The sequence below is a fragment of the Rana temporaria genome, chromosome 2 (genome assembly GCF_905171775.1).
Source record: "Rana temporaria chromosome 2, aRanTem1.1, whole genome shotgun sequence".
NCBI lineage: Eukaryota > Metazoa > Chordata > Amphibia > Anura > Ranidae > Rana > Rana temporaria.
In genome coordinates, this window is record NC_053490.1 from 395,601,087 (window position 1) to 395,619,407 (window position 18,321).

At 42.3% G+C, this 18,321-nt stretch overlaps 1 protein-coding gene across 1 annotated transcript in view; it reads left to right on the forward strand.

Annotated features, from left to right (window-relative positions):
• The window catches only part of LOC120927412 (amine oxidase [flavin-containing]-like), a 163,431-nt gene that overhangs the window by 117,348 nt on the left and 27,762 nt on the right, over positions 1 to 18,321 (forward strand). The window contains exons 8-10 of the mRNA XM_040338067.1: positions 1,841 to 2,000; positions 4,678 to 4,774; positions 14,061 to 14,114. Coding sequence (XP_040194001.1) covers positions 1,841 to 2,000; positions 4,678 to 4,774; positions 14,061 to 14,114 — 311 coding nt within the window. The remainder of the gene's footprint in view (positions 1 to 1,840; positions 2,001 to 4,677; positions 4,775 to 14,060; positions 14,115 to 18,321) is intronic.

Sequence of the window (18,321 nt, forward strand, 5' to 3'; positions counted from 1 at the left end):
AAAGCATACAGATAGGCAGTTAATATTAAAGATCAGAGCTGTTTGCCTTTTGTTAGCTTTAAAGTGGTTGTAAAGGCTGAAGGTTTTCTCCTTTTTTCATGCATTCTGTGCATGAAGGTAAAAACTTTCTTTGTGCAGCAGCCCCCCAATACTTACCTGAGTCGGATCTACCTTCAGTGATGTAATTGGCTCTCCAGGGACTCTGCTTTCTCAATCACAGCCAGTGAGGAGAGAGAGAGGATGGGGCCAAGCCGTGGCTCTATGTTTGAATGGACATGCAGAGGTGCAACTTGTGAGCCAGTCTGCTCGGGTGCCTACATTGCAAGCTGCTTGCTCTGGGAGCACTCGGCAGGCATGAGTGTCCATGCGTGCCAGCGGGGGACTCGAGAAGAGGAGGATTGGGGGCTGCTTCATGCAAAAACACTGCACAAAGCAGGCAAGTATAACATGTTTGTTATCTTTAAAAAAACGTGCTTCAATATCCTTTTAACCACTTGCCGTCCAGCCGCCATGGCACGGCTGGGCGAAGCGACGTTGCCTTATGTCGCTTTGCCTTTCAGCCCCTACGCGCCCATAGCGTGTACACAGGGCCAATGCTCATACCCGGTGGGCACCCGTGATCACTCGTGACAGACCGAGAACTGTGATCTCTGTGTGTAAACACCTCCCAGGGAACACAGTTAACCCCTTGATCGCCCCTTAGCGTTAACCCCGTCCCTGCAAGTGACATTTATACAGTAATAAGTGCATTTTTATAGCAAAATCACTGTATAATTGTCAATGGTCCCAAAAATGTGTAAAAAGTGTCCGATCTGTCCGCTGTAATATCGCAGTCCCGATAAAAGTCACAGATCACCGCCATTACTATAAGACAATGTACATGTAATATCCCCCCCCCCTTCCCAAGTGCTTTCTAACCTTAGTTATGATTACCAAAAAAAAATAGAGATTCTGTTTCATTTTAGCAGGTTAAACAGCACAGTGATTGTGCTTTCTAACCTGCCTCTCTGGAAGCTGTAATAACCTGGCTGATCCCGAAAGTTTCTGCCCTCCCCCTGTAAACTGACCACACTGCTGAGCCCTGACACCGTGGTTAGTTTACATGCTTTTGTCATCCGTAGCTTTCCTCTGTTCTCCTCTCCCCCCTCCCTGCCTGTCAACTCATATGTCTTCTATGTGAGCTATTTCTGCCCCACCCCCTGCTGCTGTTAGTGGAAAAGTTAACTTTTAAAAAATTCACTGCCCGACACTTTGTATGGAGTCATAATGTACTGTATTCATTTTTGTTAAAAACTATGCCTCTAAATACCTTTTTGCATGCATATTCAGGCCGGTCATGGGACAGCTCCGATCCAGGGCTACAGCAGTAGGGGTTGAGCAGCCACTTGACCTCCCCAACTGATTTCAGAGGGAGATATCGGCTCCTCCTGCCTTAGCCCTGGATCGAAGATGTAGAGTGGCGAGTAATGTGACCGGCCTGAAGATGTTTGAAAAAATATATTTAGAGGCATCGATTTTAACAAAAACGTATACAGTACATTACGACTCCATAAAAGTAAGGGGCTGGCTGTGAATTTTTTAACTGCGGATGACGAAAGCATGTAAACTGAACATGTGTCAGGGCTTAGCAGTGTGGTCAGTTTACAAGTAAGGGGCTGGCAGTGTATGTACCTGTTACAAACATGTTAAGCTATCTATCTATCTATCTATCTATCTATCTATCTATCTATCTATCTATCTATCTATCTATCTATCTATCTATCTATCTATCATTGTACTTTAGGACACTTAATGAACACCATATACATTATTGCATAAAATCTAGAGTTATTTTTTTCAGGCCAAATATGTTATTAGTGCAATTCCACCAGCTCTCTGTATGAAGATTCATTTTAATCCTGAATTACCGCCACTAAGAAATCAGCTCATCAGTCGCGTTCCTATGGGTTCGGTTATAAAATGCATGGTTTATTACAAGGAGGCCTTCTGGAGAAAGAAAGGTATTTGTTCTGATAACCTAAACAAGTAAAAATTAACATATTTCCCCCTGCACAGCTTCTATTTATAACAAATTACACTATATATTAATTATTTTCAGTGGTTTATCATTTCCTTGCGTGTTTTTTTTTTTTTTTTTTTTATAGAGAACACTTTGCACAGTTTCCTATTGGTAAAATCCTAGTATGCTGTGAATTCACTTTTTTTTAATTGGGTATACTTTTGATTGACTGAGCTCATAGTATGATCCGTTATGGTTGAAATATTGTACACAGCATAACATTACTTTAGCTTGCTGCAGGCACTGCAGCAGCATTACTGTCAATAAATTAAGGGGCTAACATCAGTTTTTGCACCATGTAACACCCAGGGTTCTGTGAACAAATACACTAACTGAAATTTAAAATCTAGCTGCCAAGGCAAATATTAGCAGCCTCAGCATAAGTTTTAAATTGGTTATAAGGCTTAAATTAATATGCATACCGTAATCATTTTTTATAATTTTTAAGAACATATAAAGCTTTTTTCGGTATGTTGTTTTAATAAAGCCTTTATCAATTTTTTTTATGCAGTGTGCTGACAAGTACACAAACATGTATTCATCTCTACATGTTTTGCGAGATTATGGCTTCTTCAGGAGATTTTTTTAAGTATTGCATAACAGTTCACTACGGAAGAGTAATATATTAGTATACAGATAAATTTAAAACAATACAAAAAAAATATTTAATTTAAACATTTACATCATGATATATATTATTGAGACAGAATGGTAATTTAAACCCTTAATATAAATGAGCACAAATAATTTTGGGTGAACTGGGGAAGTCCCCTTACCTTGTTACTTATGGTAGGTAAATGTAGATAACAAGGTTACGGTACTCCCCCAGTTCACCCAAAATTATTTTGTTAATTTATGTACTCTTTTGTAGTGAACTGTTATGCAATACTTTGAAAAAGTTTCCTGAAGAATCTATATTCTGGCGAAACATGTAGCAATGAATACATTGCAGCAGTACTGTATTAACAATTTCTTCTAATGTTTTTATATGAAAAAATATATTACTGATTATAATAAAAATTTTATTTTTTATATTATAGCTTGTGTGTGGCACTTTTAAAATCCCATCTTCTACCTCCTCAATAATTTGTTTAATTTGCGGACGTGATGCCTAGGGTAATTTCAGACACCAGATTTCTTTCTAAAATGAATTACTAGTTAATTTTTTAATACTTTAATTGTATCTGACAATTAAAGTTCTGAGGTACACGACCATCTACAGGCTGCTCTCGAAGCTATAGGTTTATTTGTGAATAAAAACTACGGCCTGAATATTTTAATTAAGTCATATAGCTGAACAGCACTGAATAGTAGGGCACTCAAACATAAGCCCACTTTTTTAAGGGAAGTATTTCTGAAAAAAAGCAGCATCAACTAAAATAAAGGCCCTAAAAACATATTATAATATAATATGTTATATTTAATTTTTAAAACAATGTACCACCAAATTAAATAAAAACACCAAAATACTACCCCTGGAAGAAAAGCCCATTTGTCTTATGCATATAGTAGCTGTGAACCTCAACCCTACTAAATAGCTCAAAATTTTACCTACCTTACAGCTCATATAAAATGCAATGTAATTTAAGTAATTAGTGGAGTACATGTAATTAATACATCTGAAAGAATAAAGCCTCGTACACATGATTTGATTTTCAGAAGGGGATTATCTGTTGACAGACTGTTGTCTGAAATTTTTACCGTTGGTACGTTCCTTTTGACAATTGTTGTCCAATTATCCGAGAACAAATGTTGGATGATAGGCTAGTAAATTTTTGTTAAACGACAGCTCCACGTCAGCTTTTTGGATGATCAGTACACAAATCCGTCACACAAAAGTCGAAAGTACAAACACGCATGCTCGGAATCAATGCTAACCAAACACGAAATTAGCAGAAGGGGCCCAAAGGGTGGCGCTCAAGAGCTGAAATTCCTTGTAGTACGTCAATACATTCGTGTTTGTGGCACGACAATTTGTGTAACGTTAGTATGCAAGATAAGACCCTGGCACACACTTTTTTGACAAAAATTAGACACTCGGTTGTCCAACAATCGTACCATGTGTACGAGGCTTAAGAAAGTAAATCAAGGGCTTTTAAGACAAGTAAGTAAAGTCCTGTACACATGAATCGAATGTCGAGTGGCATTGGCTAGTTCAATAGAAACCGGCCAACATTCGGCCCATGTATACTATAGCAAGTCCAACAGAAGGCGATTGCTCAGCTGGCTTCTGTCGAAGGGGCATGACCAAAAAAGGTCCCAATCAGCGCTCTCAGCCAATGGCTAAGAGCGCTGACCAGAGTGTTTAGCGGTGCCATCCTCCAGTTGGTACTTGATAGAACGGCAGGGGAGATCTCTGTACAAATATTGGATTGTTCATTCAGCTGCTCCGACCTAATCTGTCAGTTTTTTCTGTTCAGTCTGCTGGGATGAAAAGTAGTAGTTTGAGAAGTGGATATACATGGTAGATGAAAATGCAATCACTAATATACAGTAATACAAATGAGCTTTAGATACATTTTGTTTATTTGTTTATTATTTTTACCAGTAAAAGTAAGATTGATTAGTTTACCATGTTAAGAGTATACATTTTTATCTGAGTATCTGTTTTTCTTCAGATTATTGTGGAAGTATGATCATTGAAGATGAAGAAGCACCAATTGGACTGACACTTGATGACACCAAACCAGATGGCTCAGTACCTGCTATAATGGGGTATACATTGTATCACTGGGCCAGATCCACAGCCAGCCAGCGCAACGTAACTTTTTCCATTTAAGTTACACTGCCGCAAAGTTGCCAAGTTAGGTGCTGATCCACAAAGCACTTACCCGGAAATTGGCGGCGGTGTAACTTAAATCCGTCCGGCGCAAGGCGGGCCAATTCAAATGGCCGAGTCCCATTTAAATTAGGCGCGCTCCCGCGCCGGACATACTGCGCATGCTCCGTCGGGTAACTTACCTGACGTGCATTGCGCTAACAGACGTCGCTCCGACGTCATTTGCTTAGACGGTAACGTAAATGGCGTCCAGCGCCATTCACGGACGTCTTACGCAAACGACGTAGAGTTTGAATTTTCGACGTGGGAACGACGGCCATACTTAATAGGGCTTGGTCAAATAGGACTCAGCCCTATTTTTACATGGCGTAACTCGACGTAAACGACGTAGAATTAGCGCGACGGGCCCGACGGAACGTTCGTGGATCGCCGTAAGTGTTCATTTGCATATTCTAGGCCGGCCGCAATGGCCTCGCCACCTAGCGGCTGGCCTAGAATTGCATCCTTAAGATCCGACAGTGTAATTCAATTACACATGTCCGATCTTCTGCCTATCTATGGTAAACTGATTCTGTGGATCAGTTCCATAGATAGAAACAGGGATACGACGGCGTATCAGTAGATACGCCGGCGTATCCCTTTTGTGGATAACCCCCATAGTTTTTATACCTCTATGTAAATCGTAATGGACTACACATGGCGGGGGTTAGGTCTATTGTTTGCAACAATATGAAATGACTTGTAAATGTATTAGTGTTGACTTGTTTCACATAGGCAATTGTTAATTGTGAAGGTACATTTTTAAATTGCAATAATTTCTAACAGTTAATTAACTTACTACAATTCAACCCAAATATAAAAATGTAGTGCATAGTAAAATGTAATGTGGTAATATGCAAACTAGCATTATTATGTATCCCTTGCCACTAATGCTTAGATAGTTCTAAGTAGAGGTCGACCGATATTCGGCCATTTTTGAGAAATTGGCATCAGACGATTTTTATCCAAATTAGGCGGATATTTGCTAGTGGTGCAACGGATCGGCACACTTTGTGATCCGCGGATTGCCACCGCGGCCATAGCATTGGTAAAGGCTGTGGCTTAGGCCTAGCTCCGGAGCCGTGGCCATCTTGGTACACCCGGCGGCTGCCCTCCTCTCTGTTTACACCCACAGAGGAGGAGGAGCCTGCGCTCGAGGGACACATACGCCGCTGTCTGAGGTCTGAAAGGGGGACTGGGAGTCATTCTGATGAGGGGTCTGCACTGAGGGGTTACTGTCTGTACTACTGGGGGGTGTCTGCACTGAGGGGGAGTTACTGTCTTTACTACTGGGGGGTGTCTGCACTGAGGGGGGGTTACTGTCTGTACTACTGGGGGGTGTCTGCACTGAGGGGGGTTACTGTCTGTACTACTGGGGGTGTCTGCACTGAGGGGGGGTTACTGTCTTTACTACTGGGGGTGTCTGCACTGAGGGGGGGTTACTGTCTGTAATACTGGGGGGGTGTCTGCACTGAGGGGGGTTACTGTCTTTACTACTGGGGGGTGTCTACACTGAGGGGGGGGTTACTGTCTGTACTACTGTGGGGTGTCTGCACTGAGGGGGTTACTGTCGGTACTATTGGGGGGTGTCTGCACTGAGTGGGGGTTACTGCCGGTACTACTGGGAGGTGTCTGCACTGAGGGGGGGGGGTTACTGTCTGTACTGAGGGTGGGGTGTCTGTACTGAGGGGGGTGTACTACTGGGGGGTCTGTAACTGAAGGGGATCTGCACTGAGGTGGGGGTGTCTGCACTGAGGGGGTGTCTGTACTGAGGGAGGGGGTCTGTACTGAGGGAGGGGGTCTTTACTGAGGGGGAACTATAGTTGGTGGGGGGTGACACCATTTTTTTTGCACCAGTGCCAATTGGTGCCACCTGCCAATCAGCTGCCAATCAGTGCCACCTGCTAGTGCCATTCAGTGCCACGTGCCATCCAGTGCCACCTGCCAGTGCCATCTGCCAATGCTAACTATTGCCATCCAGTGCCACCTGCCAGTGCCAATTAGTGCCATCTGCCAATCAGTGCCACTTGCCAGTGTCACCTGCCAGTGCCAATCAGTGACATCTTCCAGTGCCAACCAGTGCCATCTGCCAATCAGTGCCACCTGCCAATGCTAACTAGTGCCATCCAGTGCCACATGCCAACCAGTACCACTTGCCAGTGTCACCTGTTAGTGCCTGCCAGTGCCATCTGCTAGTACCATCTTCCAGTGCCAATTAGTGCCACCTGCTAATCAGTGCCACTTGCCAGCGTCACCTGTAAGTGCCATGAGCCAGTGCCACCTGCCAAAAAAAATCGGCCTAAAATAAGGGCCGCAAAAATCGGCATTATATATCGGTCATCAGTCGCCCTGATTTCTAAATATTCTCATCGGCATCGGCCAGAGAAAAATCCATATCAGTCGACCTCTAGTTCTAAGTCCCTAACCTCCATTTTTTTTCTAATATTAAAGTAAATTTGTAATCTCATAAAATAATTGGCTTTTTTCTACCATCCTGCTCTGTTAAACCAGGAAATATTAAAATAGGAAGCAAAGCTCTTGCTTGTTTTGCTGCATAAATAATATTTCTGGACTGCCATCTGGTGGCAGACCAGAAACTAGACATTGGTCAGATTATCCAAATCACCCACAGCCATGAAGTTTGGCCACATGAACAATTTACAGCTTTGGTTTAACAGTTGTGTACCACTTCTGGAGAGAGCACAAGATCGTTGCCTAGGTTTTGGCAACATGGCATAGCTACAATGAACCTTTGCCAAGACTATGAACACCAAAGTATTCATTTACACATGGGCTAGCACAAAGGTACCTTAAATAACAACTCAACACACAAGTATGATCCAACATATTTATTAAATGGAAAATATATGGCCACGGTGTTACCCATAAGGGGGGGGGGGTTAAATTAATTTAAATAAATAAATAATTGGTAAAACATATTTCAAAGGGAATAACCTGATGTCCATCCAGCCAAAGCTGGACGACTAATCCCCCATTTCGGACAACAACGTGACTAGGGAATAGGGAGGGAGGGTGGGCGACGCTGGCTGACAGGAACGGGCTGAGGAGACCGCCGCGCTGGAGCCCTTTTATAGACTCCTACAGCGCGGGTTTCTCGCGCCCGATTCGACCAGTCGGCGGGTCCGATTCTCCACCAATCGATTCGTTGTTGCTGCCCAGCATCCGCACGGCACCTGTAATGACAAGGACACAGCAGGAGAGACTGCACATAGGTGCTTCTCGTCCTTTGGGCCAGCCCATGTTGGTCCAGCATATTATTTGGGACCTTTCATGGGCTAGCACAAAGGTACCTTAAATAACAACTCAACACACAAGTATGATCCAACATATTTATTAAATGGAAAATATATGGCCACGGTGTTACCCATAAGGGGGGGGGGGGTTAAATTAATTTAAATAAATAAATAATTGGTAAAACATATTTCAAAGGGAATAACCTGATGTCCATCCAGCCAAAGCTGGACGACTAATCCCCACCGGCCGGCGCCGGCAGAGCAACTGCCGGCTGAGGCCCCCCCACCACCGTGGCTGCTTCTATCAGGTTTTGCAAACCCATATTGAAAATGTCGATGCCAATGGGTGACAGATGGACTCCATCCCTGCGAAAAAGGCCTGGGATAAAACCTTCTAATTCCGAGTGGCGGAACGACACTCCGCCAGAAGAAATCAGGAAACTGTGGATGGTCCTGTTAAGTCTCCTCCGAATTGTCCAAATAACTGTCCAAATAAAAAAATAAAACAGACTACTCTGAGGAGACCACAGAATTCTTGGGATCATTTCCGAAAAAGCCAAAACAGAACCTGGAAACATGAGACCCATTGTATGCAAATCTCTCTTTATTTCACATAGTAGATCCCAAGTGCCCAATTTACCTAAATCGTTACCACCTACATGTAATACTAGAATCTGAGGTGAAGGCCATATGGCCGACAACTGCACCAAATGGTCCTTCACATTACGCCACCTCAAACCCCTAACACCTGACCATAGTAAAGTAAAAAATGAGGAGTTTAGACCTAGGTTAGTGGAGTAGGGCCTCGTTCCGGCATGCTTGGCGGCCCAGAAAACATAAGAGTGGCCTACTATCCATACCACCTTCTTGACTTGCTCTGAAAGAAAAAATTATAAAATTAACTCTGGACGAACATATAGCTTGTACCTAGAACTATTCCAACGCCCTACATACTTTAACCTGTCCTCTGAAAAACCCAAGGAGTTAGCTATTGTGGCTGCCCCTATCCTAAAGGAATGTGACGAAAAACGAAAACCTGATAAATTCAAAAGCTTCAAACAAGCCGAAAAAACGGCCGAAAACTGGTACCTGGTAAGAGGGGATAAATCACTGTGTACAAAAAACGAGTCCGGATGAGTCGGCCTTACAGCCAAATATCTTTCGACTTGGGTGACCGGGCATAAGGAATCGTTAGGTGAACTAGAAAGGGAAAACCAACAACCTTTACCCACTGGCATAGATTTGGACCTGCAAAGAAAAATAAAAAGACAGCCATCCTGTACCCGGATATGATTGAACCTAAGAAAAGATGAGGAAGACTTGTTAATTGCTGTGAATTCACCTACCCTGAGAGCTCCGAAAAAGGCAACTGAAAAAACAGCTTTAAACAGCAGAACTTCAAAACCAGATGAACATACCTCGTGAAGCGAACCCATGAGGTCCAATAACAGTTCGACCGAAATGGGACGCCTGTCATCACTTGAAGGCCTGGACCTCCTAAAACCCTTCAAAACTTGAGTCACTTGAAAGAAGGAAGTCAAGGCTGGTAGACCTGAAAATTTCAAAAAGAATGACACCCCAGCAAGTATCTTGCTCACTGACGCCGGGGATAACCGTGCCTGAATCAAATTGGATAGAAAAGATAAGGCTAACAACGGAGTAACACTAAAAGGATCCGACCCCACATTCTGGCAAAAAGAGAACCATCTGGACCAAGATAACTTATAGTCCGACCATGTCTTACTTGAAACTGAATTGCGTAGGTTACTGAAAATTAGTCCCATATTAAGCCCCAGAGGAATTCCGGGCAAGGGGTCACCTGTTGATCTGCCGACGGAGCCAGGTCCCGAAACTTTGCGAACTGTAGGCGAGACAAAGCATCGGCAATATTGTTATGAATTCCAGCTATATGCTCAGCCTTAAGCCAAATATTATGGCGCATACAGTGTAAAACCAAAAAACGCAGCAGTTTAACAACCGGCTCAGATCTAGAGGATAACGCATTAATAGCGAACAGGACACCTTTATTGTCCGTATGGACCATGATTCTCCTATTCTCAAAGAATTCTTTCCAGATTACTACCGAGACTACCACTGGAAATAGCTCCAGGAGGACCAGGTTTTGCAAGATGTCCTCCTGTAACCATTCCTGATGCCAAACACCAGCACACCAATGCCCGTTAAGGAAGGCCCCAAAGCCTACCGAGCCGGCTGCGTCCGTAAAGAAATTCATCTGACTACTCACTACAAATTCCTGTTGCCACACTGTGGAACCGTTAAAACTGATCAAAAAAGCATCCCAGATCTTAAGATCCTCCCTAACCCCTTTTGACAACCTGACGTGTGCCCGTGGGTTAGTAAGGCCTTTGATGGCCAGGGAGAAACTACGTGAGAACACCCTAGCCATTGGGATGACCCGAGCAGCAAACGCAAACAGCCCCAGTAAAGACTGGGCCTCTTTCAATAGCACTTTCTTTCTGGATAAGAATGAAGAGATCAGGGATCTCATCTTACGCAATTTTTGTTCCGGTAATCTGAACTCCATGTGTATCGAATCAATAATAATGCCGAGGAATTCGATAGACGTGGAGGGAAAAAAGGTTTTCTCCTGCGCTAAGGGAACGCCAAAGTCTTCACAGATTTCAAAGAAAACCTGTAAAGCCTCGGAGCATTCCGAGGATCCTTCCTTTCCAAAGAATAAAAAATCATCTAGGTAATGCAAAGCAGCCCCATGAGGAAACCTTTGGGATAGGACCCAGTGCAAAAAGGTGGAGAAGGCTTCAAAGTAAAAGCATGATAGGGAAAACCCCATGGGCATAGCCTTATCAAAGAAAAAATGACCCAAGAAATGAAATCCCAAAGAATTAAAGCCTTGGGGGTGCACTGGCAACAAACGAAAAGCCGCTTTAATGTCGGCCTTCGCCAGCAAGGAACCCCTGCCCATCTGCCTTAAGATGACCAAAGCTTCATCAAATGAAGAATAACATACGGGAGCTAATATGTTAGAAACCTCATCATTCAGGGAGGATTTAGGAGGGTAGGAAAGATGATGAATTAACCTATATGCTCCCGCTTCTTTTTTGGGGACTATGCCCAACGGGGACAAACGAAAGTTCGTAAACGGGGGAGCCTGGAAAGGGCCCGCAACCCTACCTTCAGCCAGTTCTTTGGATATCTTTTCATACACAACCTCAACATGACAATCAACTGATATTAAATTTTTAACCATCACACAGCCTGGGCCTTTAAAGGCCGGCACTAAAAACCCATCTCTGAATCCCTCAATTAGCAGAGCCGCCATCCTGTGATCTGGGTAGCGCTCTAACCATGGTTGCATTTCGACTAACCTCACTGGAGTCGGCGCCTTTTCCATGGTTATCCTTGGGAACTGGCTGAAAAGAGGATGCGGCGGATTTGCGGAAACACCTGCTGGCTGCATGCGAACCGCTGCAGTAAGAGCAGTCGTGTCTATACCGGCAATTTGCAAGGAACTTGCATTGGCCCTCATTGAAGGCAAAGCAAAAACCCTTGCGAAAATTGCCCTGACTATTTGCCGGAGGCCTAGGAGTAAACTGGGGTTTTGTTGGCAACATTAAGTTTAACCATAGACCCACGTCTTTTGTCCCCCAGTGTAACGAGGGGTGGACTGCCAGCTTTTGTCGAAAGTTCTCGTCATAAGAGAACCAAGACGAGCCTCCGAAATGGCGAAACGCCTCAGCAATGATGTCCAAGTGCTGGAATAGACCTGAGCACTTGCTGGGGAAACGCTCTCCCATTACAGCTGCATAAATGCAGAAAGCCTGCAGCCAATTTTGAAAAGTTTTAGGCACGGCCCTCCTCCTATCCTCTTCGGACCTGTCGCCCGCCTGTTTGTCAGTCTTAGCCAAAAACTCCTTGGAGGAGGGCAATAAAGACAACAAGTCAATAAACTCTCCCCTCCAATTTTTTTCTTTTACTGTCCTGGGCAAATGAAAGCCCAGAGGGGACAGAACACATGGGAGGGGCTCTTTAAATGAAGCCTCCCCCACTGTCACAGCTGACGGCCTAATAGGCAACGAGGGGTTAATAGCATTAATCAAGCCCTTGGGCTTCCTAGTATCTTGTAATGCATGAGAACTTGACTCCTGGCAAATTGCATTTACATCCTCCAAATACTGCATATCATGTGGGGTAAAATCATTACTGGTCTCATGCAAAAAATCAGCACCAGACAAATGTGCTCTCTGGCATTCTGCCTCACTCTGTGACTGCTGTTCTGTACCTATTGCATAATTACTGTATAAATTCCTGTCACCATAAGCACCAGAACCCTGTGCCCCTTGCATACCTCTATCAGCACCACTAACATGTGCCCCCTGGAATTGCTGCAAAACATTTGACAGGGAATTAACTAGAACAGACAAATGAGACATATCAGGATAAGATTTCTCACCAACTTGGGACACTGGTTGCTCACTCTCCTCCACCTGCATGAGGTGAGTAGCGCTGCTCTCCCGCTGCCGAGATGCACTTCTTGTCACAGCAACTTATTTCTTCAGACCTGACTGAGGAGAAGGGGCTGCACTCTGAACCTTCTTCTTCCTTCCTGGCTTCTGTTTCACTGCGCTCCCCGCAGCAGCTGAGCCTTTTCTCTGCACTTGAGGGGATAGTGTGGGCTGAACTGCAGTGCCTTCCTCCAGACAGCGGAGCAGCCATTCCTCACCCCCCTTGCTCTCAGCCCTCTCCAGCAGTTGGCACAGGAGGGCTTCCCTGCTGCTGGTGGCGCGGCGCTTCATGCTGACAGGCTCTGTCCCTGCTGCGACGCTGGCTGACAGGAACGGGCTGAGGAGACCGCCGCGCTGGAGCCCTTTTATAGACTCCTACAGCGCGGGTTTCTCCCGCCCGATTCGACCAATCGGCGGGTCCGATTCTCCACCAATCGATTCGTTGTTGCTGCCCAGCATCCGCACGGCACCTGTAATGACAAGGACACAGCAGGAGAGACTGCACATAGGTGCTTCTCGTCCTTTGGGCCAGCCCATGTTGGTCCAGCATATTGCTGGGACCTTTCATTCTGAACAAGCAGTAAAAATAGTTTAAAACAATTCATAATTTGTCTCTGTATTTATGAACATAAAAAACACCTATCGATAACGTACAACAAAAAAAAAAGAATATACAAGACAAACCACACTCAACATTTCCCCCCAAAATGTTTTACTTTTCACAAAATCCCATGAAAATAGGAAGGTTGCTTCACTCTGCTCACTTACAGCCTATTTTTCTTTATACAATCAACCCCAATGTCCAACCTACCCAAACTGTGCTCAGCAGTGAACACATGATTTTGAGGTTATAAATTAACTCATATATGGTAAATGCTTGACATCTGTGGCAAACTTCTAAAAAATGCAAGATGTAGGGAAACTGGAAAGGATAGGAAGCATGCTTGAGTGAAGTTATCTTGTGGATGGATTTCCTATACTTGCTGTTCTTTATCTTAATGGACAACAATTCAATTAAGGATTTGCTTGCTGCAAATACATAGCAACCTAAAACAACATCATTGGGACTACTAACCAGCCAGTGTATTGATATTATGAAGTGAACATGTGCCCAAAAAAAAGAGAGAAGCATATAGAAGGCATTCTAATATTTAACTATGGATGAGCATGAGTATATATCTCAGCATTGGCCACCACAATTATGGCTAACCACTCGAACTGGCACGGGAACAGGAAGAAAAAAAAAAATATTTTTGCTCTTGATCAGATGCTTTATCCAAACACAGGTCATTTTCTTTGCATTTTCCCTTATTTCACATTTTGACAAATTAGACCTTTGGTTTAAACACAGTTCAAACATAATTTTGTTTTACCTTGAAATTTTGGGTACAAATTATTTATAGAAGTGCTAAACTGATTTTTTTTATTTCTTTATGTGTTAATAGATTCATTCTTGCACGCAAATCAAGGAAACTGGCACATCTATCAAAAGATGAAAGGTAAACCTTTCTTTTCAAGTTTTTGTGTTTGTATGTAGAAAATAACAATTGAAGACATATACTGTCATTTTATTAAGATAGTTTTTATTAAAATGTATTAATTATGCATATGGTGTACAAATAAACAGAAAACAAACATCACCTTGTCATCTGCTGTCATCAAAGTACCAGTATTGTCGGAGTCCACAAAGAAGTCTTGCAAATCACCTAGTCGGGTGGGGCAACATTAACTTGGAACAGTAGTCATCAAACCTGTCCTCAGGGCCCACTAACAGGCCAGGTTTGCAAGATAACTGCAATACATCACAGGTGATCTCATTTGCTGCTCAGTGATTGCAGTATTCTAGTCTGCATCTCCCCAAGGTAATACATAAAACCTGGCCTTATTAGTGAGCCCTAAAGGACTGACTTAGAAGACCCAACAAAGGGATCCTATTGTCCACAATGCCCCACATCACCTCCCTGTCGCATTGAGAAACAGAAACCTTGGCTAAATGTCACCATCAGTATACATTTTGGCTGCCATACATGTTTTTTTTGTGAATTTCCTATCCTCTAAGTCCCCCCCCCCAACCAAAAAACCCTAAGACTAAATTCGCACATCTTTTACCAAGGCAATATTTTATATTATACTCATTCCATTCCACAATTTTTGCCAAACATGTACCTGTAACATGTAAACAATGCTTCCTATTTACCAAATCTTCTAAAACAAACGTTTTAGAGTCTGTTCACACTGGGGCGACTCGGGATCCGACTTGAGGTCGCCTCAAGTCGTCCCAAGTCGCGCTGTAGAGAAAAACAATGTAAGTGAATGGGAGCGGTGTTAATACACACTACTCAAGTCGCTCCAACTTAGAAGAAGTTCCTGTACTACTTCAATCCGACTTGTAGGCGATTTGTACCCATTGATTTCAACGGAAGTCGCCTCCAAGTCTGATCACTGTCTTAACTGAAGCGACTTTCCAGGAAGATAACATACATTTCTCAGGCAAACCTCTCCCTCCCCCTCCCTCCCCTAGAGCTGATTGTTGTTTGATTGGCCACTGGAAAGTCTCCTGTCGTGGAGACGACTTCAAGTCATGTTGTAAATCGCCCCAGATCGCCCTGTGGTTCATACTCAAGTCGTGTCGGAGTCGCCTCTGAAAGTCGCGCTGGAAGTCGTGTTGCCCTAGTGTGAACCGACTCTAATGCCCCGTACACACCATCACTTTATGTGATGAAAAAAAAACGACATTTTCTGTGAAGTAAAAAATGACGTTTTTGAAACTTCAATTTTCAAAGAAGAAGTTGCCTACACACCATCGTTTTTCTCACAATGTTCTAGCAAAGCGAGGTTACGTTTACCACGTTTTTCCATTGAAGCTCACTTCATAAGTAGCTTCTAGGCATGCGCGGGTGAAAAAACTTTGTTTTAAACGACGTTTTTGCTACACACGGTCAATTTCTGTGAAGTAAAAGTTGACGTTTTGAAAAACGACACATAAAATTGAAGCATGCTTCAATTTTTTTTGGTCGTTTTTTAGAAGACATAAAACGACGTTTTCCCCCACACACGGTCATTTAAAGTGACGTTTTTAAAAACGTCATTTTTTTTCATCACATAAAGTGATGGTGTGTACGCGGCATCAGGGCTAGCTGCTTATAAAATATGTTTGATATGGCTTCTAATAGGGATCTTTGACAACTACCCTTTGGGCATTGTGCCACAACATTTGGTCCTATTTTCGAATGTAAATTGGCCTCCCAATCTGTCATTTATTATTTGTTTGCTGGGGAAATATTAATTACAGAATATTAGTAAGATATATACATAATAAAGGAGTCAACAAGATGGTAGTGTTTGAAATATAATGTATACAATGTATTTTTTCTGTAAGAACCTTTTATGAAGGGAAGATATAATGGTTGTATACATTTTATTTCTATTTGTTATGTCCATGACTGAAATTTTTTTATTTTTGAAAATATGTTTTCTTTTATTTAATTATCCAGGTTAATATTGCACATTAATATTATGAAGTCTTCTTTCCTGCTAACTTGTGGAAAATGTGTGAAAAGTCTCCTTTTCACGTGTGATTTTATGAATACATGTTAATAGCGTGGGCAAAATAAAAAAAAGTATGCAGTACATCTTTGCAATCTGTGCACTTTTTTTTTTGTTTTGTTTTGTCATTTAAAATAAATACAGAAATATTGTGAGCTACCAAAATCCTGTACTGAATTGACAATGCTATCAATGCTGTACTAAAATCTCTACCAGGGTTGTTAGTCCTGCCCAGTTTAACTTTTTGCAGAACTACATATTCTGTCTCAAGGACATAGATAAACCTTCTTGTCCCATAAACTTCAGATACCATATTTCTTTGATCTCAGTTTTATTAGAACAAGTCAGGTGAAAGTGCAAAACAACAGAAACAGACCTCAATAACTACCATATTGCATACAATACAGCATAAATTACAGAAACAACGATCTACAATGCAGGATGAGATAATAAAAACATACTTTTTAAGTGAATGATGGCGATAGATTGAGCAAGACAGGCCTTGCTTCCTGCAGTGTCTTCTCAAAGAATTGTGGCTGGTTCACTTCCTGTGAAGATTCTACCCAGAATTCCCTGCTTACTAACAACTTCCTTAACTACACATACAGTAATCAAGTAAACAGAACACTGCAGCAATACTAAAAAGAACACTAGATGGACACTGCAGTTCACATATGATGGACTTATGTAAATTAGAAAATCTTGCATCTTATTTTAAACAACACAGATACAGATAACCAGAATATAAATCTGGTGGACGGAACACTACATAACACCTTCCTCTCTCCCTATCTCCATAATATAATGGGGAATTGTTCTGTTGTGCAACAGGTGAGAACGCCTGGAAGGGCTGAACTGGCTTGGATGTGAATGCAGCACAGACGGCATTGTCAGCTCACTACAAGAAGTTAGCACTTCACTGCTTTTCTTGCCGATTCAATAGATATTTATGTTAACCTCCCTGGCGGTATGATTATGTCAGATTATTGCGTCTCAAATCAGTACATTGTTTTACATGGAAATTTGGCGTTTTGTATTGTAGCCTGTAATGCTTAGGAATAACCCACGTAAATCTGTCCAAACAAGAGTCTAGTAGACATCCCGGGTATAATAAAGTTTTAAACACAAAATCATACATTATAATTTAATAAATAACTATAAAAAATGATAAAAAATAATAATATATTAATAATACAATTTATTCAATAATGTAATCAAATCAAAAATGCAAAAATGTTCTCAGTTGCAGAATTGTCGCTGTTGTTACTTTTAGTGTTTGATGACAAATTTCTCTACAAATCACTATCGCTCTATTCTGCAACTGATTCTAATACACTATTGCTGTTTTCTAGCTGGTCTAAAACCACTTTTGACGCAAAGGGACACTTTTTGGTTGCCATGGACAATTTCAAGTTTCCTGGCAGACAGAACAGTAAATATAATATAAAACTGCATGCAGGGCACTGGACAAACCACTAGGGACAAAGGGATGTGGAATTATTTGCTACAGTAATGTAATCTGTAAGATTACAGTGTACTGGATGTGTTTTTGCTTTTTCACTTTTTGAATTTGCCACCAGGCTCCGTCTCTGTGCGTTGCGACGCTTGCAGGGAACGGAGCCCGGCACATTGATAGATCGAGCGGAAGTACACCGCTCGCGGACACAGCGGGAGGACATCACAGGATCCTGGGGACAAGGCAAGTAACTGCATACTGCGATGCAATCCCAAGTGTGACTTAGGGTTACCGCTTTTGGTAATGAGAATTGACCCCAAGCCAAACTCAGGATTACTGCCCGGGAGGTTAATCACCAAAAGTAGAAAGTCTGTAAGTTACTATAGATTACTCTACTTTGAACATAATTGGTATCCTTTGCATACGAAATACTGTATGCATTTATATCCTTGCTCAAGAATACTGTGTACTCGTGACTTTGTGCTACCAGAAGCAACCCATGACAATTAGACTTAATTTTTTACTTTGCACTATTTAAATAATCCCATGTGTGAGTCAATTTGAGGTTTGTGCATGTCACTGGATTTTACAGTTAGATTCAAGTAATATGAAGAAGGTGCTGCATACAATTTTCAGTATATATATCAACACATGTAGTAAATAAGGCAACGGCTTGCAAACATGACATAAAATTGTAATGACTC